A 26237-nucleotide genomic window follows, 5' to 3' on the forward strand; every position below is an offset into this window, starting at 1 on the left:
GTGTTAAAAAAAAAAAAAAACCCACACCATTACACCTCCTGCAGCAGCCTGTACTGTCAGAACACGACTGGATGGTTTCAGTGCCTTGTGTGCTGAGAAGCACATACCAGGCCTTATCACATTACATGATTTGCTTTGCTTTGCTTTGCTTTGCTTTGCTTTCAAGGAATCCTGCATCCATCTTTTGTATTCCTGTCACTAAAACAGATGTAGTTTCTGGCTGGTGTCTGAGATTGGTGTCTTCACTGAAGGTCTCCTACTCCCATAGTACATTCTTTGTAGAATTATTTGCCATCACTGACAAAAGGAATATTGGGCCATTCACATGAAACTGTGTTAATGGATGTGCCTTTCCAGTTCATCCCATAGATGCTCAATGGAAGCAAAATCAAAAGATTGGGCTAATTGGAGAAGATGCTTGAAGTCTTCCTTGTTCACTAAATCCTTTTTTCCCCCTGCAGATTTCGAGCAGTGAATGGTTGTATTATCATCATAAAAGTACTTGTGTCCATAAGGGTAATCATGCAGTGTTACTGTGTGTTAAATTTTCAGTGATGTTTATATATGCTCTGGCATTCACAGTGCCCTCCAGTGTGATAAGTGGACCAAAGCTATGCCATAAAAACATGCCACACACCATTACACTTCCTCCAACAGCTTGTATAGGATATGGAAGCTCCAACAGCTTCCTCCAACTCTGCTATAGATGCTGGAAAGCATAAAAAGGATTCATTACCATGTGACCTGCCTCCAGTCTTTGTGCATCCACCATTTGTATTCCTGGCACCAGTACAGCTATATTTTCTGGTTGGTGTCCGTGAAGTTCTCCTGATCCTGTAGGATTTTCGTATGGTCATCATCATCAGCCATTTTCAATCCACTGCAGGATGAAGGCCTCTCCAGCAACTTTCCAGTTACTTCTCTTTTGTGCAATGGCCATCCATTTACTACCCACAAACTTGTGAATTTCATCTATCCATTTCCGTTGTCTTCCAGATTTTCTTCTAGCTCTTCTTGGGTACCATTCTGTTATTTTCTTAGTCCATCTGTTATCATGTCTTCGAGCTGTGTGTCCTGCCCAAGACCATTTTAGATCTTTAGTTTTGATAAGAATGTCCTTTACTTGAGTTTGCTGCCTAATCCATGTGTTTCTCTTCTTATCTAACAGTCTGCTTCCCAATATAATTCGCTCCATTCTTCGCTGTGTAGTTCTCAGCTTCTCTTCCATTCTTTTGGCGTGTGCCCAAGTTTTACTTCCATAAGTCATGGTGGGGAGTATACATTGTTTCATTATTTTATGTTTCAGACAAATTGGGATATTGCTCCTCAGTATGTGACTATATTTCCTGAATGCTATCCATCCAAAATTTATTCTTCTCCTGACTTCCAGCCATTTATCATTATTACAGCTGATGACTTGTCCAAGATAAGTATATGACTCCACCTTTTCAATTACTGCTCCTTCAATCATTATTTCCCTTTCTGTGGCATACTTGTTCATCATTACTTTTGTTTTAGCCATATTCATCTTTAGTCCAAAATCCTTACTAACTCTGCATAACTGATTAAGATTTTCCTCTAATTCTCTGGTGCGACCAGTCTAATCTTCTGAAAGCTTCCTCAAGGGCAGCAGTAAACAACTTCCGAGATAATGTCTCCTTGTCGAATTCCTTTCTCAATTTTAAATTTACTACTGTCTTTGTTTAGGCTAATAAAGGAGGTAGCATTCTCATGTATTTTCTTCAAAATCATAATTTGATAATAGAGAGCTATTAAGTGCTCGATAATTCCTATATTCTATTATATTATGAAACAACGGGGATACCCTTATTTTAGATATAGGAAGCTTCTTTTCCAACCAACTCTCCTAGTCCAACGCACTAATAATTCTTTGGGAAGGCAATATAAATTTTACAAAACATGTGGGACATCTTCCCCATTGTCAGAACCGTAGTGTTCAGACCCCTCGGTCTCAACATTGAGCACTCAAGACTTCTGTCTTCAAACACCATATCTCTGGCATCAAGGAAACCATTACGTGGATTGACATAAAATTAAATTTTGAAGGTCTTTTTAGACCCCTAAATTTAACTCTAATGTCAAGCTACAGGACCGAAGAAAATAATCGGCCCATATTTATTAAGTGGTTTAGACCTTCAAAATTTAATTTTATGTCAATCCACATAATGGTTTCCTTGCTGCCAGAGATATGGTGTTCGAAGACAGAAGTCTTGAGTGTTCAATGTTGAGACCAAGGGGTCTCAACATTAAGGGGAAGTTGCTACAATGGATAAAAGGATGGTTGAGTAGGAGAAGACAGAGTGGTTATCAATGGACACTGCTCTTTATGGACTAATGTTATTAGTGAAGTCCCCCGGGATTCGTTGTTGGGCCCATTGCTGTTTTCAGTATTTATTAATGATATTGATGAAGGTATATCAGGGTTAATGTCCAAGTTTTCAGACAGTACGAAGGTTGGCAAGGTTGTTAATGACAGTAATGATAGTATGCTACTGCAACAGTATCTGGAAAAGTTGAGCAAATGGGCTGAGAGGTGACAACTGAAGTTTAACATTGACAAATGTAAATACTGCATATGGGTAGCAGTAACCCCAGAATAACGCATCAACTGAGTGGTACTACACTCAGGGTAGTGGAAAATGAAAAGGACCTTGGAATAATTGTGCTGTCAGATATGAATTTTTCTGAGCAGTGAAGACAGGCTGCAAGAGTAGCTCATGGTGTCTTGTCAATGATATACAGGAATTTTGCTAGCAGGGATAAGGGGATGATTATCCCCTTGTATGAGGCAGTGGTCAGGCAACACCTTGAGTACTGTTTACAGGTCTGGAGGCCTCATTTTAAGAAAGATGTAGAGCTGCTGGAACGAGTACAGAGAAGGGCAACAAGATTGGTGAGTGGAACAAAGGGTTGGTGTTACCAAGAAAAGCTTAAGTTCTGCAAATTGCAGCTTCTGGCGCCTAGGCACCTGTGAGGTGATATAATTGAGATGTATAAAGCCTTGAATGTTTTGAGCAAACTCAATGCTAATGGGATTCTTCCTCTTGCTCAGCTTACTCACCTGAGGGGACATAAATTCAATTTGAGGAAAGACAACTGTAGAATAGATGTGCAGAAATTTGCCTTTAGCCAGTGGGTAGTTGATCATTGGAACAAACTTCCATCTGCTGTAGTGGAGGTCAACAACTTAAGTGAGTTCAATGCAGAACTAGACAAACATTTGGAGTGAATGTAGGGATGAAATGGGAGTGTGTTTTTTTGCTGATGCTATTTAAGTTTTCTTTCTTGCATCACATGTCTCTACTAATACTAATTGTTGGCTGAAACATTTAATTTAAACAAGTTTAAGCCAAGAATGCAGAGATGCAGAGACATGTTTTCTTTAAGCAGCATTAAAGCAATATTGAATATGTTGAATTGCAAAATAAATGTTCTGCAGATTTAACACTCTCCCAATGTTTATAATTCAAGATTTTCTTCTTGAACCTGCACAGTTATTCATTAAAATTCCATAATTAGGTAGAAAGTGGTGGCATTGTAGTTTGAGATCCATTGGCTGATGGTCAGCCTCTCATGTTCTTATTCTAACATTGCTGCTATTCTTTAATGGGCTTGTCATGTGATACCTGGTTGATGAGATCTGGATAAGGTGCAAGAAACTTCCAGGCTCTCGAAGACAATCTACAGCAACTGTATCAGCTATTCATTGCCAAGGATTTCATTATAGCCTTAATCCATTTGAAGGGAAAGGTCATTGTAGAATGTGCAAGTAACTCACATTTTTTGCGTTGTTTTGTTCCGGTTATCCAGCACAGTTTAAACTGTGCAGGTCCTTCTGACTGAATTGATGATCAGTGCTTTCTTGATGGCTGTTAGCTCTGCCTGAAAGTTTGAGCATCTACTGTTCAATTTTCTTTATTCTAAGTTTCAGAGACTGTTTTCATATGCTTTGAAGGCAGCACTCATGCCAGCTTCTGATTTGGGACATCGGTATTTTAAGTGGTTTTTAACGTGGTTTAAGTTGTTTTAAGTGGATTACCACTTAAAACTCTATGCATCTTTCAAGATAGTTGATATGTGGATTTTGGTGATTTTCAGTACCACTGTTCTTTTGAGTAGAGAATAAATGTCTGATCTAGTTAGAATATGACATTTGAACCAAGTCACTGCAGTGTAGTTCACCATTGGGATGAAGGGTCCTTTGTAAATGATTGTCATGATTTCCTTATTGAGGCCTGTTTTGATGTGGCCATTTATGCCAACTTCAGGACCTTGAAAAACAAATTATTCCTCTATATAAGATGATGGTGAGACTACATTTCAAATATTGTATTCTGATACAGAGGCTACACTTAAAAGAGAAAAAAACAACTTCTACAGAGGATTCAAAGAAGGAAAACAAGATTGGTGAAGAACACTAATCATTGCCCCCTACAAAAAATATTCTAGAAGGTGTAGACTCCCAGAGCTTGGGGTGGGCCTGATATTGAGGTGTGGGTGAGTAAAATGAATAATGAAGATGCACTTTCATTTGGAATAAGAACTAAGGGACACAAATGTTAAATTGTAATAGAAGGCTAGGTCTCATGAAGCAATATTTTTGACAGCAATATTAAGAATACTTGATTAAGTTATATCCAATATTGCCTGGGATGTAGGATTTGGTGAAGTTCAAGGTGGCATTGAATAGAAACTTTTTTTTTGGTGATGGGAAAAGTAAGAGTGATTTTGGGCAAGGGTTCTTTGACAATTACAGAAAAAGGGCTTATTTGCATTATTTAGTTATACTTCTAATAAAAATTACTTGGTTTCAAAATGAAGTTGGAGAGGATTGGAAGAGTGAAAACAATTTTTGGTTTTATGGGCCACATCTCTGTTTAAGAGGGAATTCTTAGTGTTGCAATTGGATACCCAGTTTACATAAAGACTTAAAATAAATTTTCTTTTTATACTCTGGGATGGCCACAGAGTCAGAGGAGTTTACAAGTGAGAGGATATAGGATCACTATTGTGTTTTGTGGTATCACATAGATTCAGTCACATGAAGTGCTTAACTCTTTACTTGCATGCTGACCATTAGCTATAGTCCATTGGCCATGGCATTCTCACAAACATCAAAGTGATTTAACTGCTTCCAAGGGTGCCTCCGTAGCCAGGTGGGAAGGAGCAGCAGTGTGTAGCATACGCTTCTTGATTAGACTGCGGTTCAAGCCTGTCACCACCAAATACAGAGGACGCGGAAAGGGCAGGGAATGACCACCGCATATTCCCGGAGCAATTTGGCCTTAGTTGCTAATGCTCCTAAAAACCAAAAACAACAACAACTGCTTCCAATCTATCATTGTTGCAGTTGAAGAATTGGGGAGTAATTATTTTCTTTAAGGCCTGCTGCTTTAAATGAACATTTTCCCATTTCATCAGGTCAAATGATTCTGAAGATGAGCCAGCTCTTTATTTTCGAAGAACTACATTATTTACCCTGTAGTGGAAAACTTTGGAAAATCTTGGCATAGACAGTACTTGGCATGGACTGAGACAGTATTTAAATTCTATACAGTGGGATCAACTGATGATGTTACCAACAGCAAATTCAAAATGGGAAGCATTCAAAGAACTTATCTTGCAAGCTACTAGGCTTTACATACCAACTAAGAAATATTGTTCAAGGTTTAGGCCTAAATGGATGTCAGATGAACTAATGAGGCATATGGCAGAGAAGAAAAATGCATGGGATATGTACAAATTAACACGTGACACAGAAGCCTATGATAGATACAAGTTGATCTGTAACCAAGTTACAAAGGAGGTTAGGCAGGCGAAGGCAGATTACGAGAGATCCTTGGCAAGGGATGCGAAGAAAAACAGCAAAGAGTTCTTTACTTGTGTAAACTCTAGAAGGAAGGGGATGAATCAGATTGGTCCACTTGATATCGATGTGTCAACTGTTGATGACCCTGCTCAGGTAGCTAACAAACTAAATGAATATTTTGCATCGACATTCACACATGAAGAGTTATTCAGCGAGGGGAATGCCAGAGGTGTATTCAACTCTAGCAGTAAGCTAGAGAATCTTGTAATAACTGAGAGTAAAGTGGAGGAGAAATTGTTGAAGATAAACACAAGAAAGGCACCTGGGGTGGATGGGATCTATCCAGTTATATTAAAGGAGGCAGCAAAGGAAGTAAGCAAACCCTTAGCCATAATTATGAGAGCTTCCTTGGACTCAGGGGAAGTACCCATGGACTGGAGATGTGCAAATGTGACCCCAATTCACAAGGGAGGATCAAAGGCTGACACAAGTAATTATAGACCTGTGAGTTTAACTTCTGTTCCCGGAAAATTAATGGAGGCACTGGTTAAAGAAGCACTGCAGGATCATCTAGACAAGACTTCAGTTATAGCTCGGACACAGCATGGTTTTGTTAAGGGGAAGTCTTGCCTGACCAGTTTGATTGGATGCTATGATGCAGTCACAAAAGAACTGGATGCAGGGAATAACTTTGATATTATATACTTGGATCTTAGAAAGGCTTTTGATACTGTTGCACATGGAAGACTGCTGCACAAATTGGAGCAGTGTGGCATTGGAGGCAAATTGCTGCTATGGATAAAGGGGGTAGTTGAGGGGGAGAAGACAGAGAGTGGTAATCAATGGACACTGCTCTTTATGGACTAATGTTATTAGTGAAGTCCCCCGGGGTTTGGTGTTGGGCCCATTGCTGTTTTCAGTATTTATTAATGATATTGATGAAGGTATATCAGGGTTAATGTCTAAGTTTTCAGACAGTATGAAGGTTGGCAAGGTTGTTAATGACAGTAATGATAGTATGCTACTGCAACAGGATCTGGAAAGGTTGAGCAGATGGGCTGAGTGGTGGCAAATGAAGTTTAACATTGACAAATGTAAAGTACTACATATGGGAAACAGCAACCCCAGAGCAACGTATCAACTCTGTGGTACTACACTGACAGTGTTAGAGAATGAAAGGGACCTGGGGGTGGTTGTGCAGGCAGATATGAAGTTCTCTGAGCAGTGCAGACGGGCTGCAAGGGTAGCTCATGATGTATTGTCAATGATATATAGAAATTTTTCTAGCAGGGATAAGGAGGTGATTATTCCCTTGTATAAGGCAATGGTCAGGCCACACCCAGAGTACTGTATACAGGCCTGGAGGCCTCATTTCAAGAAGGATGTAGAGCTGCTGGAACGAGTACAGAGAAGGGCAACAAGATTAGTGAATGGAACAAAGGGGTGCTCTTATGAAGAAAGGCTTAAGTTTTGCGAATTACAGTGTCTGGAGACTAGGCACCAGCGAGGTGATCTGATAGAGGTGTTCAAAGCCTTGAATGGTTTGATCATGCTCAATGCTGATGGGATTCTTCCTCTTGCTCAGAATAATCACCTGAGAGGGCATAAATTCAAATTGAGGAAAGACAGATTAGGATAGATGTGCGGAAATTTGCCTTTAGCCAGCGGGTGGTTGGTAGGTGGAACAGACTTCCATCCCTTGTCATGGAAGTTGATAGCCTAAATAGGTTTAAGGCTCAGCTGGACAGGTATTTCGAACGAACGGAGGGATGAAGTGGAAGTGGTTATTTTTCATTTATTTATTTTACTTTATTATTTTTTTTTTTTGGCTGATGCTGCATAAGCTTGCTTTCTTGCATCAAATGCCTCTACTAATGCTAATGCTAAATGCTAATGCTAATAAGGTGAAACGATCAAATTTGAATGATAAATATGGGTTTGTTTTGAGGAAATTGTTCCTTGCTTTTGTCTCTAATTTTCAAGGCTTAAAATAGACTGTCTTACACCAAATGACAACAGAAATGTTAAAAATTACCAAAAAGGTCAAAGGTGGATTAAGGTGGAATAACTTAGAAGTGGAAAATGGTGATTTGGTAGTTACTGGCTGATCATTCTGAAGAATTTTTCAGTTAAGACTATCTCTGATTGGAATAGCAGAAATCAAGTGACCATTGAAAAAATCCCATGATAACCAAAGTGTAATTGGATATGTATAGATATTTAGAAAGAATGAAATGATTTGTTACATGGGTTAAATGTATGCAATATTGTATTCAGTTGAATAAGTTTATAAATATCTGCCTAACTACGATATTAGAGTTTTTTTTTTTTTTTTTTTTAATTTTTTTATTGAAAATGTAGTATCTCGCCTAACTACAATATTAGTTTTTTTTTTTATTTTTTTTTTATTGAAAATGTAGTATCTCGCCAATATATCACAAATGCGAAACAAATTTATAACATTGTTCCTATAGAAAAAGTGTACTGTTCCATATGATTCAACTTTTAGGATCCAGTTGTGGCATCAGTGTTCATACTTAATTGTGTAATAATTAATTACACAATTAATTTTTTAAATTTAATTCTTTTTAAGATAACCCATATTCCATGTTGTGCTTTTTAAATTATATCTGTATTATTAATAAATAAATTTTAAAAACTTAACTATTAAATCTTAACAGATTCAGATTCTCATTACATGGAATTGGACCTTTGTGACCCAACACTGCCAGATTTCAAGTGTCTTGTGTTAGGAAAAGTAGGGGATACATTTCCAGATATCTCTCCTGGATGTATTGTTAGAATTCACAGGTTACAGGTATGTTTTTCAGATCTGTTATAGCAGGCACTAAAGTTATGAATTTTAAACACTGCATTAAATTTAAGTAGACTTTCTGTATAATTTAATAACAGCTCATACTATTATCAGGTAATGCATGAATATCCTTGCTGTTTGTGCATTATGTACCATTTTTTCCCCATTAATTAATTCTTATTTTATGCATTTATTATTGGTTTTTTTTTTTATCAGGTATAAAAACTTGACAGTTGCAAATCTTATTTAATTATTAAAAATTATATAACTGTACTAGTTATCACTTTCTACCTTTCTACTAATACTAATTTTGTCATATTTTCTAAATACAATAAAATCTCATTATAACAAACTTCTCTGGATTTGTTAGAATTATTTTGTTGTACTGAAATGTTGTTCTAATGAATATCACTGAAAATGATTTCAAAATAGTCATTTGGTCAAATAAATTTTGTAACACTTTTCTAATATATAGAAGTAATAATTATATTTTATTTACTTAAATAAGGACTTTAAAAAAAATTAAATTCCCCAAATATGTGCTATGAAAGTAAAAATATTTGTTCAAAGATCATTGTTTTGAAAGGAGATTGTGTTTACATGAAATACCATATCATAAAATTTTAATAACTCACACTGTCAGAAATACAACATAGTAAATGTAATTAATCGTTACTTTACATGCATCAATGATCAATTTTTCTTTTTAATATTTAACTTTTTTTGCTCGTTAATACAATTTAACTTTAGTGCAGTCAAAAATTTGTGGATTTGGACTTATTTTATGACAAACAAGTCAATCTTTTTTCTCCCCTTTTCCACAGGGGGAGAAAGGAAACATAACTAGTAAACATATTTAAGTAAGCAAATTTGTCATCTCACTAATCTGTTATTGATGTGGGAGATGCAAAGGTGGCATTATGCTATATCAAATTGGATTTCATAGTTGATTTTAATATGAGGATCATTCAGTAATGTTACTCATAATTTTCACATGTGTGAACATACATTTCAGGCATAGGTGGACTTTTAAAGTAATTAGTTATACTGAAATTTTTTGCTCAAATGAGATTTACAAAGCATTATTAAAAAGGGAAGTTGGCAGGGATCTGAAAATAATTTCATTATAGTAAAATTTTCATGAAATCAGTATTCATTGTAATTGGGTTTGTTTTGTTGTTAATTTTTGTTAATTAAAAAAATTTACAATTTCCTTCACCACTTAAACTGCATTGTAAAAATTGGCTTTCTTAATAAAATTAAAAAGCAATTTTACATATAGAATATTAATGTTTCTATTGAATCCTCCTACAAGATTTTTAATTATTTTTGATGTCTTTAGCATAAGAAATAACTACTACAAGAGAAATTAAATTAAAAACACAAAGAACTAAATGTATCACCATCGAAACATGGAAACAAGAGATAATCTTTGTACAGTATAGAGCAATAATTGATTTCATTCTAATGATGGACAGTCAGATCAAAAAAACACACACACACACACACACACACCAACACACACACACACACACACACACACACACACACACACACACACACACACACACACACACACACACACACACACACACACACACAGGTAACCCTCATTTAACACGTTAGTTAGGTTCCTATAAAAGCTCGTGTAGTGCGAAACCATCTTATATGGGACTAAGAACCAGTACAAAAAGGGGGTTATGTTCTAAGAGCTAACAAAAATAGACCATTTCGTTAAGAGAACTGAAAAAAAAAAAAAAAAAACACCATTTTATATTTTCCGTATCTTCTGTTCTCTTTTAAAAAATCATTAATTTGGGTTTGTTTGCTTTTGCTTGATAGATCTTTGTAATTTCATCATATGGAACTAAGCATTTTTGAAGCTCCCTTTTGAACTTTGGACTCATTTCAGTTGAAGAATCTGAATTCAGAATATGCGATTCTAATTTCTCGGCTAACTTTATGCCTTTCCGTATACTTTTTAGTGTAAAATTTGGTGTGCTATCATCCTCTGAATTGATTTGATTTTCTCCCGATGTCATTTCCACCAAATCTGCTTCGCCATCCTCTTTTTCTACCAGTAATTCTTGAACGTCTTCAGTAATCATTTATTTATTTATTATTATTTTTTTTTTTTTTTTTTTTACGGAGAATCAGCGATTATGGCTATGTTGCTCTGTGTGTTCAAATTGGGCATGTTCCGAGGTCGATTTTCTATTCTTCTGGATGAAAAACCCTAGTTTCCAGGAGAAAAAAACCATGCTACCCTCACCTGAGACCAACTAACTCAGCCATATTTTAAAAAATACCCATAAAAATTCCTCCTGTCACTGACGGGATTCAATTGGATATGTCTTTTCCACCTGGGGGTGGGTGACAGCGATTCTACCAACTCTACTACCCACAAGGGCCTCAGTAGTCATATTATCAAAACCTTAAACCTTCTCCTCCTACCGACTTAGCAAGTTCTATTACCGCATAGATTCCGTTTTCCGTCGGCTTGACTATATTTCCTGAATGAACTGACTCTGGCCATACATTTTTCCAACACACATTTGATGTTGATGGTTTTACTTCTTTGAGTGATAAACTATGATTCTGATACAGTCCACAATTGAAAATGTTTACATGCCTCCATCACTTCAGTTTTCCAACAATTCAATTCAGAATCAATGTTTTCCAAAATCCAGTGTAACGACTTTCTGATGTAATGAGTTTCAAAGGTAGATATAATGCCTTGATCTAATTAAAGAAGTTGTACTAGGTGGTAGGAACATTACTTCAACGTTTGGATAACTTAAATCTTTTGGATGGCCTGGCACGTTATCCAGTAGTAATAACACTTTGAAATCTAGATTTTTCCACAAGTTCAATAGCACAAATCCTAACATTGGGATTTCTCAATATTTTTTTTTTGCATAACGACTAGCGAGCCAAAAGTGGGAATTCACAAAAAAGAATGGAAATGCTGAAAAATTACATCCAACATAATTAGATAGTATGAATCAGAGCTGTACAACTCAATATGTTCTACATTAATAATATTAGTAAATTAATAAGAGGAGTTTACCTCAATATAGTGCGTAAAACACTTCTGTATGATACCCTCCAGAAATTAAAACGGAAAAAACTAAAAAATCGACAACTTACCGGTACATTAGAGTAAAATATAAATAATTAAATAATCAATTTAACACAATTCAAATCAATTTAAAACAATTAAAAATCAAATTAACGCAATTAAAAGAATCTAACGAAAATATTCAAAACAATTTTCCTTCCTGAAGCTGACAACGCTTTTCGACCATATGTCGTGATCACAGGAATGAAAATTACCGAATCGGATTAAACCTGATACTTAAATAGGGATTATTTGTCTTCGCGCATGCGCATAAAGGTCCATGCATCGGAGATCAAATATGGCCGCCGAACATTAACAGAATTCTCGTGTAATTTAATTTCAACGGTTTCTGCAATTATAGTCGCATATAATTACATTGAACGTTAAGTATTTTGGCCTCGTTAAATAAAAAAGTATGTTTTTCGTTAATGGCATGAAAGGCTAATTCTGACGCTGCTGAACGAGAAGCACGAACTGAGGCTTCATGTTGATTTACACGAATATTAAGAGAAAATCGGGTCGAACCTTGATAAGACGAGTCGCAATCACTGTAAGAAATATTGTATACCAGATCATTAATTTGTGTTGCGAATGCTGAAAGAACCGAGCGATTATTTAGTATAGTGTGTAACTTTCGTATAGGCCTAGCTACAATTTAAATTCGGTATCTTTAAAGAATCTGTTAAGCTGTTTGTGCCACTGTTCAACATATGGGACAGAAATAAAGTATTTTTTGATATTACTATTGTTGATTGGTGTAGTATTTTGTATCCTATCCTTAACTTGTACCCTGATTCGGTTTATTGTGGTAATGGAATAACCCCTATTTAAGAATCTGCTAGTTAATATTTGTATTTCTGAGTCCAAAGCAGATTCTGTCGTTGAATATTTATAGGCATTAAGAAATTGATTAAAGATAATCGATCTTTTGTAGGTGAACGGGTGATAGCTATTATAATGTAGAAGCATACCGGTGTTTGTTGGTTTTCGATAGACGCTAAATTGTATTTAATCCGAGTCCCGGGTAAGCGTGAAATTTAGAAAGTTTAATGACTTTGTATCCATATCCTCCCTTTCCAATGTAAATTTGAGTCTAGAATGAATATTATTAAACGAATGTAAAATGTCTTGGATAGTATTACTATCGGTAATAACTAGAACATCGTCTAAATACCTCCCATAGTATGTGATACGGGTTCGAAAAGGTGTCAAATGTATCTGCTCAATCGTTGAGAGATAGATCTCTGACATTAAGCCACTCAGGCTCAAACCCATTGGTAATCCAAAAATTTGTTTGTACACCTTGTCTCGAAAGGTGATGTAGTTAGCCTCAACTAACAGTTTAATTAAGTGAAAAATTTCCTTATAATTAATCGGTGTCGAGTTTTTATTTAACATATCCCAAATAATATCTAATGTGTATTCAACGTTTACATTCGTATATAATGAGGTAACATCTAGTGAGAATAAATTGTCACTGTCGCCGAGTCTACAGTCTTTAAGCTTATTAAATAATGTATCGTAGTTCTTAATCCCAAATTGTATTACCTGTCTAAAGGGTTTTATAATGTTATATACATGTGTGGCTAAGGATGAAAATGCCAAGTTCCTGTAGGAAACAATAGGTCGAATAGGAAACCCAGTCTTGTGTAATTTTACCTGACCGAAAAGTGCAGGAATATTGTATGTTTTGGACTTCAATTCCTTTAACTGAACCATAGTAATGTAGTCGTTTTTTCGATACGTGGTTAACGTTTTATTGTATTGATTGACCAAATTGGTAAACAGTGCCGGGTCTACTTCACGATAAGTGAAGGTATCTGACACAACTGAATCTAACTTATTAATATAATCATGTTTATCTAGTATTACCACCGTATCTTCTTTATCTGCCCTCTGTATAATAATGTCCTTATTTCCCCAAAGTTCTCGTAAAGCTGAACTGTCATGTGTATTCAATTTAGGAAGTCGCGTTTCTTTTATGTTATTCACTACTTTGGTTAACTTGTTGAATAAATACATCTTTTTGTGGAACATTACGAAGTCCAAATTCAATATCAATTATGCATTGTTTACGCATCAATTACGCTTTTAATTGCGTTAATTTGATTTGAATTGTGTTAAATTGATTATTTAATTATTTATATTTTACTCTAATGTACCGGTAAGTTGTCGATTTTTCCGTTTTAATTTCTGGAGGGTATCATACGGAAGTGTTCTACGCACTATATTGAGGTAAACTCCTCTTATTAATTTACTAATCCAACATAATAGCAGAGTTTTCTCCCGCACAAAGCTGAGAAATGCCATGTTATGCAAGGTTGCCAAAATTCAATCATGTTAGAGTGAAACAGTGTTGTAGGAGTACAGTGTTATATGGGAGTTGCCTGTATATATATATATTTAAAAACATTTGGTTACAAAGTTTTTCATTTCTAGACGTAGTCCAAACTATGCTTTTCTGTTGATGTTTGGTAAATCATCAGTCTAAACCCTCTCACCCATCAGTGCAGTACTCAGATCAAGGTGGGTGACATCAAAAGATTTACATAAGCATATGTGCAAAATTTAGGGTCTAAATCCAGCGACTCACATCTGGTGAGTATGGACTTGGCACACACTCTCTCTCTCTCTCTCTCTCTCTCTCTCAGGGTAACTCAGAATTTATTTATTTTTTTTTTTGGCTGGTGCAGCATAAGCCTCAGGCTTCCTTGTGCCGTATGGCTAATAATAATATCAACTGAACTTTTAGATAATATAGAAATAATATTTCAGATAATGTGAAATGGAAACTTAGAAGGTATGAAACTGAACTCTTTTACCACATCTTTTAAAACTTCCATTTTATTTCTTCAGTGGTATCCTCCCATAACTATATAGGATCATATTTAAATACAGCTATTTGTATTTACTTGTGCATTTTGTTATGGAAATAGCAAAGCTCATAGGATTTAGAGCAAAGTCCTCATGCTTCAAGAACTATAAAACAAATGTTTTATAGCTCTGTAAACAAATGTTTTATAGCATGTGATGGTAGCATTGAGGAAACTAAATTTGCTACCTTGGTGCAATCACCCTTATACTGTAGAAGCCCTTCATGAACTGCCCTGAAATTTCACTATGCACTTTAAATATAAATCACCGCTCTGTAAAATTTTATTGCTATTGTGGAGGCTCTTTATCAAAGTGATGGATCTCAACAATATCAGATGCAGTTAGTAGGAAACTTAGTTTACTTAGTGTTATAGATTAATAGAAACGGCAAAGTGCATCTGCAATTTTCTGTTAAAATATATATATATTTTTATTTATTATTTTTTTTTTTTTTATGTAAACCCCAAACACGAGAGGTATTAGAACCTTTATTATATTTTACTCTAATGTACCGGTAAGTTGTCGATTTTTCCGTTTTAATTTCTGGAGGGTATCATACGGAAGTGTTCTACGCACTATATTGAGGTAAACTCCTCTTATTAATTTACTAATCCAACATAATAGCAGAGTTTTCTCCCGCACAAAGCTGAGAAATGCCATGTTATGCAAGGTTGCCAAAATTCAATCATGTTAGAGTGAAACAGTGTTGTAGGAGTACAGTGTTATATGGGAGTTGCCTGTATATATATATATTTAAAAACATTTGGTTACAAAGTTTTTCATTTCTAGACGTAGTCCAAACTATGCTTTTCTGTTGATGTTTGGTAAATCATCAGTCTAAACCCTCTCACCCATCAGTGCAGTACTCAGATCAAGGTGGGTGACATCAAAAGATTTACATAAGCATATGTGCAAAATTTAGGGTCTAAATCCAGCGACTCACATCTGGTGAGTATGGACTTGGCACACACTCTCTCTCTCTCTCTCTCTCTCTCTCTCTCTCTCTCTCTCTCTCTCTCTCTCTCTCTCTCTCTCTCTCTCAGGGTAACTCAGAATTTATTTATTTTTTTTTTGGCTGGTGCAGCATAAGCCTCAGGCTTCCTTGTGCCGTATGGCTAATAATAATATCAACTGAACTTTTAGATAATATAGAAATAATATTTCAGATAATGTGAAATGGAAACTTAGAAGGTATGAAACTGAACTCTTTTACCACATCTTTTAAAACTTCCATTTTATTTCTTCAGTGGTATCCTCCCATAACTATATAGGGTCATATTTAAATACAGCTATTTGTATTTACTTGTGCATTTTGTTATGGAAAAAGCAAAGCTCATAGGATTTAGAGCAAAGTCCTCATGCTTCAAGAACTATAAAACAAATGTTTTATAGCTCTGTAAACAAATGTTTTATAGCATGTGATGGTAGCAGTGAGGAAACTAAATTTGCTACCTTGGTGCAATCACCCTTATACTGTAGAAGCCCTTCATGAACTGCCCTGAAATTTCACTATGCACTTTAAATATAAATCACCGCTCTGTAAAATTTTATTGCTATTGTGGAGGCTCTTTATCAAAGTGATGGATCTCAACAATATCAGATGCAGTTAGTAGGAAACTTAGTTTACTTAGTGTTATAGATTAATAGAAACGGCAAAGTGCATCTGCAATTTTCTGTTAAAATATATATATATTTTTATTTATTATTTTTTTTTTTTTATGTAAACCCCAAACACGAGAGGTATTAGAACCTTTAGTACTGTGCTTGGGTTGGAGGTTGAGAAGACAAAAGAAGATATTTGTTGACATTGGATTTGAACTTCTGTAGACTGTAATTTTCAAGAAGTATGTATGAAGGAAGGTTGATCCAGAAAACGGTAGTTGAATGAATAAACGAGGAAGATGAAAAGTTAGTTCTGTGAGTTTGAAGTTGGACAGTAAATGGATGTTGGCTGGTGGCAGCACGTATTCGGACTGTTTTGAAAGAGAGACCGGGAATTATAGAAGCCAATTCAGAAGAACAGTGCCCATGGAAGTATCTGTAAAAGAGGCATGCAGCAGAAACAGTACGTCTATGAGACAGAGTGGAGAGACTCTGTTAGAGAGGAGTCATTAATTAACCTAACTGCCTTCTTCTGAATGGAACCTAGATGGCTGAGAGATGTTTTGGGGGCACCGCACCAGATGCATAAAGTAATGAAATTTTTGGATATGGCGTACACATGGTAAGAATATACCCAGATCCTTGACATAACGTGGCCTCGACATGCTTCCTGCATACACACTACTCGGACTCCCTCCAGTCACTATCTGGCAGAGTAGAGGTAGCAAGATATACACTAGCTGATCTGGAAGCCTCCTAGAGAGTTACCAATAGGTTCATTCCTGTGTACTTACTAGCGGCCGGCCTGCGAACACTGTTTTAGAGCTGTACCCTCAAAACGTAAGGAATATTGGATCTTGCCACGATGTTCATCATAACCTCAAAAGTCATCAATCATACTGCATGATGGAAGAGATAGGGAAGGGTTGACCGGAACTTAGCTTTAGAGGCTAAACATGGGTTCCACCACTTCAAGCCTCCAATAAGCAAAGTGGTGCTATTGCACCAGTTGATGAGAGTCATCTACCACCTAGTACTGCCTGGTAACATAGAGGGGTGGCATTCCTCCCTGTGGTGTGGGTGCCGCACCTCGACCCCTGCTTAAGTTGGTTCACACCTAAGTGGTCGCGCACCATGCACTTGTCCATGGAGGTTATACCTAGGATTACTAACAGTCCCAACATCGTGAAGGTGAAGCAGAGGATTTGGCTGTCACAGACCATCCAGACTTCGCCGAAATTGGGTCCACTTGACTTGAGTGTCACCCGAATATCAGTTCCATCAGCATTTTAGACTCCCAGGTAGCAAGTGCAGCTTGTCTGGCATATCTGAGAGAATGTCTGTGACAACCTCGTGGACCCAATATAGACACAGGCTTTGCAATTGTGACAAATGCCATGCTTTTTTGTAGGTTATGTTTTTTAAGTCATTTCATATATGATTCAAATAAGGCCTGATGTAGCCAAGTGGTCAGCCCTCATGGGTAGCATAGTTGGTATAATCACTGTCCTCCCCACACTGGGTGGAAAAGTGAGTTTGAATCCTGTCAATGCTGTGAGGAATTTTTATGGGTCTTTTTCACAACTTGGCTGAGTTAATCAGTCTCATGTGATGGTAGCATGGTTCTTCTCCTGGAAATTCAGGTTTTTAATCCAGCAAACAGCAAATTGACTGCAGAACATGAGCAATTTACAGACAATATGTATATATATATATATATATATATATATATATGGCACAATATGGCCTAAGTTGCTGATGCACATATAACCCTACAACAACAACCAAGTTGTCTGGAATGCTGTTTGAGTTGACCATGAATGCAGCCTATGTGACTGCTAAATATAGTTAATAATTGTATTCACAATTTTTTGAAACTTCCATTCCCACTTCTCCATGTTTCTGAAGAAGTCACTACAGAGATAATGTTTTAAGGTGACAACTATGTTACAGCATATTCACCTAGTAGTACCCAACTTGAATTGTGTTGAATAAAATGCCATTAGTTCTTTGTGTTAGGATCAGGATATTGTGCCTTACTGGCAGACAAAGGCCAGTGTACTGTGGTGTTGAACATATCAGACTATATACAAAAGGCTTTGTCTTTGTTACAGGATCAGCAGGTTTATGAACATATTGAGGACTCTTAATTAAAGTTTTTAAGAAATTAGAATCCAAAGTATATGAATTAGTTAATGCATAATTTGCTGATAAGAAAATTAGTAAATTTGTTTGCTGAAAGTTTTGTACAATGGGGTGCCAAAAATTTTCACAACTCTGTGGTTTGTAAAAATGCTTAAATCAAGCATTCCTGTGCATCTGATTGTTGCTTGTTGTGACACCCCAACATATCAGCTTTCCAAGCATATTTCTGATTTGTTTTCATTACTTATTCGTAAAGCAGACTATGTTGTTAATAGTCATGTTTATTTCTGGCAGATCATTAAGAATTTTAATATCCTGGAGGATGAGGTCATGGTTTCCCTGTTTACAACTATTACAATACAGCCAGCAATAGATGGCTTTTGCTAGGGGACTGTTGGACAGGGATTTCCACATTGAAAGACAGGACCTCTCTCTCTCTCTGTAAATGATGGCGCCTCCGTAGCCAGGTGGGAAGAAGCAGCAGTGCGTAGCACACGCTTCTTGATTAGACCGGGGTTCAAGCCTGTCACCACCAAATACGGAGGATGCAGAAAGGTCAGGGAATGACCACTGCATATTCCTGGAGCAATATGGCCTTAGTTGTTAATGCTCCTAAAAACCAAATAATAATAATAACAATCTGTAAATGATATCTGTTGATGCCTTAAATATTTATCTAGCTGTGTGATTGTGTTCGGTAATGATTCCTTGTACCCGCAGATTCACGGTACAGCTATGGATGCTCCCATAGTTAATATTACTATGGAGGCCTTGAAGGAAGACAGTTTTTTGAATCCGTTGGTGCCAGTTGGACTCTGGCAAAGATATATAGATGATGTGTTAGTGGTCATTCTCCGTGGGTGAGGGGCACTTACCCCTCCGATATACCAAATCCTTTGTCCACTTATATTTCTTTTAGTATGGAGTTAAGAGGTAGATCCTGCTCTTCCATTTCTAGATGTCTTAGTTCTGCATGTGGGTTCCCATTTGGTGATCGTAGTATATAGAAAACCAATCTGTCAAGGACAGTTCACCAATTGTAAGTCAGATCATGTACCAGGACATCTGTGTAGCACAGCACAAACATTATTTAGTCGAGCATGGTTCCACTGTGATTACACTTCCAACAGGAATGATAAGATCTCTAGAGTCAGGATGGATTTGTCTGGGTGCAGATATTCCATCCATGTTTTGGGTAGATTTCAATTACATGAGAATAATTCTAGTTCCCATTTGGATTGCAATAGTGAATTTATTGCCATTGCTTATATTGCTTAAATTTGCATTCAGCTAAAGAATAATTGACTGGAATAGATAAAAATAAAATAAATTTTCTCCTAGTGTTGCTAATGAGTTGTTTGAATGACCTTAAAGAAGATTTGGACAGATTATTAGAAGGAATGGGCAATTGAAATGAGTGCTTTACTTCCTTGTATCATTTTGATATTAATAATGCTAGTCCTAATAAAATGCATACATTGATCCAGCGAGGGATTAATAATTTTCAGGCCAATTTTGAGGCCAATATGAAGAATGGATATAAGGTATAAGTTTGTAGCTTGAACCCTCAAATAGTTGCAAGCACCTGTGTTAATTAAATATTTGGATAATACATCAATGTGGAATTCAAACAAATATAGTATGAATGTTACCTAACACGATACAAGCATTAAACAAATCATATCATATCATAGCTCTTAATGCTTAATCATAGATCTTTATAGGCGGAATGACTCTGATGAGTACAATGACCAATTATACAGAGAAATAGTGGGCCAGTAAATCAGAGTGTCTCATAATGGGGGACCAACCCACAGTCAATATCTTCCCAGATATTGACTGTGGGTTGGTGATCGTAGTATATAGAAAACCAATCTGTCAAGGACTGTGGGTTGGTCACTCACACTCTAGCAAGTCTTTTGTGGATTTATTGGATGATTGTTTTCTACAGCAGCATGTTAGAGAGGCAACCAGAGGGAGCAACACTCTTGATCTCATTATCAACAGTGATTATTCATGCATTAAGAATTTACAGATAAAGGAACCACTAGGTGGCAGTGATCACAGTGCACACTGATGTGGGATTTACTTAAAAATGTAACTACCATCAGGGGTAAAAGGAAGGAGTTTTTGTTTTCGTAAAGGTGACTATAGTGGTCTCAGAAATTTTTTAAATTCTATACAGTGGGACCAACTGATAATGTTACCAACAGCAAATTCTAAATGGGAAGCATTCAAGGAAGTAACCTTGGATGCTTTAGGCTTCCAAGAAAAAATACTGTTGGCATAGAACTACCGTTCTATACCAACTAAGAAATACTGTTCTAGGTTTAGTCCCAAGTGGATGGATGTCAGATGAACTAATGAGACTTGTGGCAGATAATCAAAATGCATGGGATGCATATAAATTATCAGGTGACACAGAAGCCTATGGTAGATATAAGCTAGTCTGTAATCAAGTCACAAAGGAGGTTTGGCAAGCAAAGGCAGATTATGAGAAATCTTTGGCAAAGGATATAAAGAAAAACAGCAAAGATTTCTTTATTTCTATAAACTATAAAAGGAAGGTGATGAATGAGATTGGTCCACTTGATATCAATGGTTTGACTGTATTTGATCATTCTTAGATTGCTGCTGAATTAAATGAGTATTTTGCATCTACATTCACACATGAGAAATTATTCGAGGAGGAGGAGAGGGCCAGATGTTTAAATGTTTCTAACAGGGAGTTAAATGATTTTGTAATAACTGAGAGCAAAGTGGAGGAGAAGTTGTTGAAGTTAAACGTAAGAAAGGCACGTGGGGTGGATGGAATCTATCCAGTTATATTAAAGGAGGTGGCAAAGGAAATAAGCAAACCCTTGGCTTTTGAGAACAGCCTTGGACTCAAGGGAATTCCCCATGGACTAGAGATGTGCAAATGTATCTCCAGTTCACAAAGGGGGGGGAGAGGATCAAAGGGTGACACAAGTAATTACAGACCTGTTAGTTTGATGTCTGTTTCAGGGAAAATAATGGAGTCACCAGTTAAAGAAGCATTGCAGGATCATCCACACAAGGCTGCAGTAATAATTCAGACACAGCATGGGTTTGTTAAGGGGAAGTCTTGTCTGACCAATTTGATTGGATACTATGATGTTACAAAGAGCTGCATGCAAAAAAATAATTTTGATATCATATACTTGGATTTCAGGAAAGCTTTTGATACTGTTGCACATAGAAGACTAATGTAAAAATTGGAGCAGTATGGTATTAAGGGTAAGTTACTAAGACAGAGACTTGGTAATCAATGGACACAGCTTTTCGTGGACTAATGTTATTAGTGGTGTCCCCCCAGGATTCATTGTTGGGGCCCATTGTTGTTGTTTTGTATATTTATCAGTGATATTGATGAAGGTATATCACGCTTAATGTCAAAGTTTTAACATTCGTCAATGTTAAACTTCAGTGGAAACTGAAGTTTAACATTGACAAATACAAAGTACTGCATATGGGTAGCAGTAACCCCAGAGTAACATACCAGCTGGGTAAAATTATGTTCATTCTCAGGGTAGTGAAGAATGAAAGAGACCTGGGGTTAATTGTGCAGTCAGATATGAAGTTTTCTGAGGAGTGCATACAGGCTGCCAGAGTGGGTCATGGGGTTTTGTCAATGATGTACTGCAATTTTGCAAGCAGGGATAAGGAAGTGATTATTCCCTTGTATAAGGCAATGGTCAGGCCATACCTTGAGTACTGCATACAGGTCTGGAAGCCTCATTTTAGGAAGGATGTAGAGTTGCTAGAACATGTACAGAGAAGGGCAACAAGACTGGTGAGGTGAACAAATGGGTGCTCTTATGAAGAAAGCCTTATGTTCTGCAAATTGAGGCATCTGGAGACTAGGCACCTGCGAGGCAATTTGATTGACGTGTATAAGGCCTTGAATGGATTGAGCAGGCTCAATGCAGACGGGATTATTCCTTTTGCTCAGATTACAAACCTGAGGGGGTATAAACTGAAATTGAGGAAAGATAGTTGTCGAAAAGATATGCAGAAATTTGCCTTTAGCCAGCAGATAGTTGATTGCTGGAACAAACTTCCATCTGCCGTTGTGGAAGTTGACAGCTTAAATAAATTCAAGGCAGAACTAGACAAACATTTGAAATGAATGGATGGGTGAAATGGGAAGGTTTTTTTTTTTTTGCTGATGCTATATAAGCTTGCTTTCTTGCATCATATGCCTCTGCTAATGATAATATTATGGCAGTATTGGTATGGTAATGGCTGAAATTGTCTTTTTATGAAATAATTAAAACTTTATTGCCAGCCATTTTCCTTTTGCTATACTAAATAGTTTGCTCTTACTATCAAACGTTAGAAGAGCCCCAAAATTGTTTATAATTTTTAAATTTCTAGTGGCCGAAGCTAATCTGTTCATCAGTAATCAAAAGTTACTCACCCATATCATGCAGGCAAGTGGATTTCTGTAATCCCTGTTATATTACTAATATGAAATTATGTATAATTTTGGCTTTTCATTTAAATTTTAATGTCACAATTTACTAATGGAAAGTTTTTCTTTTCTTGTAAGTTTTCAAATACAATTGCTTTGCATTAAAAATGTGTGTTGTTATCAGATATTGCAGTGCTGAAAGTGATAGTTGGATATGCCCTCCCCCCCCCCTTTCCAGGCCAAAGAAAATTGTCAGATAAGGTATTCTCAGTCTGTTACAATAGCCATTCACAACCCATTTCTCTCTCTCTCTCTCTCTCTCTCTCTCTCTCTCTCTCTCTCTCTCTCTCTCTCTCTCTCTCTGTTTGTTTATATGTTTGTATTGAAGGATGATACTGAACAAAATATCAATCCATATTTAATTTGACATCTTGAAAGTGTTTATTTCATGTAAAGTAGTAGGTCATAACATTAATATCTGTTGTGGTTTCCTTTGTACATTAGGTTGATAAATACAGGAACAAACTAAAAGGGAAATGTTATTGCCCTACTGATGTTGCAGTATTCAGTGGCAAATCTGGTGACAGCACTGAACCTGTAACAGTAGCTTCAACACTTACATTTACTCCACAGGATAGACAAAAGGTTTGTTGTTAATATTATATATAGTAAGTAGGAATATAAGTTATAGTAAAACTCATTAATTCAGACTGATAGGGGGAAGAGGTTGTCTGAATTATAAAATATAATAATGTATAAATATTTTTAAGTTGTAGTTTATAAAAAACAAGCAGCTTTATTCATAACCCAGCAAACATATGTTAATTTATATGGTATTAAGATACAAATGTGACAAAAAGAAAAAGGAAATTTCATGAAATTGTTTATATTCAAAACACTTTTATACGAAGAATTCAATCAAACAGAACAAGAATAATACATGGATTTATATAATGACTTCTTATACCATGTGAATATTAAGATAGTTTAGTAGCTATGTTAAATAATGTTTCGTTAAAGTAATGTTTCGGGAACTGTGCTGTAACCCATCCTCAGACTGTTTTTTAAGAACAGAAAGAAAAAATAAATAAACCAAATTACTATTTGGTTTATTCTGTTACCTAATTACTAAATTTTCTTTCTGTCCTTAAAAACCGGCATATGTGTGGTCTAAGAATGGGTTCCAGCAAGCTTCCCAAAATTTTACCTTAATGTATAGGGATTTAGTTAATAGCTGAATAAACTATTTTAATATTCATGTGGTATAAACATGGTCATTATAGAAATAGAGATTCCATGGAAAACCAGCACATAATGTCCTTCTCCAACTATATAAGAATAATACAATTTTTTAAACAATGAATTTTAATGTGTTAAACTTTAATAATTACACTAGTTTACAAATTTAAGTTTGTTCACTGGGGTTTGAATTTCTTTAGGTCCTACTGCCGAAATATGTTGCTGTGATTTCAAATATGACTTAGATTTTTTTCTATCACATCCAGATACATCACAATTTAAGAAATAAAAAAGTATTGTTTTTTAAGAAAGTATATAACTTTATTGTATTTAGTAATGACAAATTGATAGGATTACATTTTCGTATATCAAAAAATATGTAAATACTAACAAGTATTAATCAAAATTCTGAAACTTTCATTAATCAGACCTTTGTCTCGTTGTTTGAAAAGAACGTTTAATCATTTTTCTTTTATGTACAGTGCCAGGTTTCTCTCTTTTTAAACACCAGCAGTAGGTGGCTGTCATGCTTGTATTCCACCTTCCCTGGTACCTCTGCTCCATTTCCTTTATGTCCTGATGGAATCTCTCCCTTTGTTTTTTGCTCATCTGTGCAAGATTTTCGGGGTAAAAATTAAGTTGGGTATGCAAAAAATGAATTTCGATGCTCATATTGCAACCTAAATTGCAAAACTTTTCATGTATATTTTGAAATTTTCTCATAATCCTGTGATTTATGATTTCCTATAAAGTTTTCCATTACACTTTTAAAAGCAATCCAGGCTTCCCTTTCAACGTCAGTCATAGTAGTTTTAAACTGACCGTCTAAACCAATTTTCTAATTTGGGGACCAGTGAAGATACCCTCCTAAAGTTTTGCGTCAGATAAACCGGGAAATTTACTTCAAAGGTACTTAAAGCAGTTGCCATTCTTATTCAGTGCTTTGACAAATTGCTTCATTATGTCTAACTTGATATGCAGTGGAGGTAAAAGTATTTTATCTGGCTTTCATGCACAATATTTTTTGACCCCAGTGTAAGATTGTGCCTCCGAGGCCATTGCTTCTTTGTCCAATGCAGCGCTTTAGCTCTGCTATCCCATTCACAAATAAAGCATGGCATTTTAGTGTACCCACCCTGTTGCCCCAATAACGTACGTAACACTTAAGTCTCCACATAGTTGCCATTCGTGATCTTGATATTTAATTTTCTCCAGAGGCAACTTTAGATTGTCATAAGTTTCTTTTAAGTAGACTGAATGAGCAACTGGCACAGATATGTACTTATCTCCATTATATGAGAACACCTTTTAAACTAGTCTTAGAAGAGTCTATAAATAGTCTCCATTCACTAGGAACATATGGAGCTCCTAAGGCACTTAGGAGCTCCATTTATCCTGACCACGATTTATTCTGATCGCCTAGTTTTATGTCAAAGTATGCATAATACGATTTTTTTTACAAAATCGGTAATATTTTGCCTCTGCTTTACAGGAACGAAACAACCACATATGTAACAAAATGTGTCGGGACTGTTTATACACTTTCTGGTTGCCAAAATAAAAGAAAACTAACACACAATGAGAGCTCATGACGGTTTTTACAGGAGTACTGTGACCACATAAGGGATGTGCCACTTATATAGGCTCTGTGGTTGAGTGGACTGTACAAACAAGTGAGTGCATGCTCAGACAAATTTAACCCATAACTACACACAGGGTCTCCCAGACTCCACTCAGAAAATAAAATTCTGGGAATCACAGATGGGCCGGAAGAGTGGGGTGGAGGGTCAGCTACTTTGCAGTGCAGTTACAGGTTAAACATGCACAATCTGTTGTATTTGAGGCAAATATTTGATACTGATTACAAATATAGGGGTATAAAACTTGTAGTCCATTTCAGAAACTATAGTTGTGTGCACATTTGCGTATAATACCTAGGTAATATTTTGTTGTATATCTAGGTAATAGCTAATATTTTGTTAATGAATTGTAAAAAATCTTTACATGATAGAAACAAATGGACTTCAGTTTAGTAAACATGCATAAATAACTGCCACATACTTTTACTCAAACCCCAGACACACTGTAAACAAGTGTTATAAATTTAATCACAGTGTAGTTGATCACTCCCCAATCTTGTTTATCTTGAATAAATTGGAAATTTTTTGTTGAGTAA

General features: G+C 36.1%; 1 protein-coding gene across 1 annotated transcript in view; it reads left to right on the top strand.

Moving 5' to 3' along the window:
* The window catches only part of LOC150086944 (protection of telomeres protein 1-like), a 186486-nt gene that overhangs the window by 143444 nt on the left and 16805 nt on the right, over positions 1-26237 (top strand). The window contains exons 7-8 of the mRNA XM_090372328.1: positions 8512-8648; positions 23327-23467. Coding sequence (XP_090228454.1) covers positions 8512-8648; positions 23327-23467 — 278 coding nt within the window. The remainder of the gene's footprint in view (positions 1-8511; positions 8649-23326; positions 23468-26237) is intronic.

Source organism: Mastigoproctus giganteus, chromosome 4, assembly GCF_048544385.1.
Source record: "Mastigoproctus giganteus isolate SK-2022 chromosome 4, ASM4854438v1, whole genome shotgun sequence".
In the NCBI taxonomy this organism is placed as follows: domain Eukaryota; kingdom Metazoa; phylum Arthropoda; class Arachnida; order Uropygi; family Thelyphonidae; genus Mastigoproctus; species Mastigoproctus giganteus.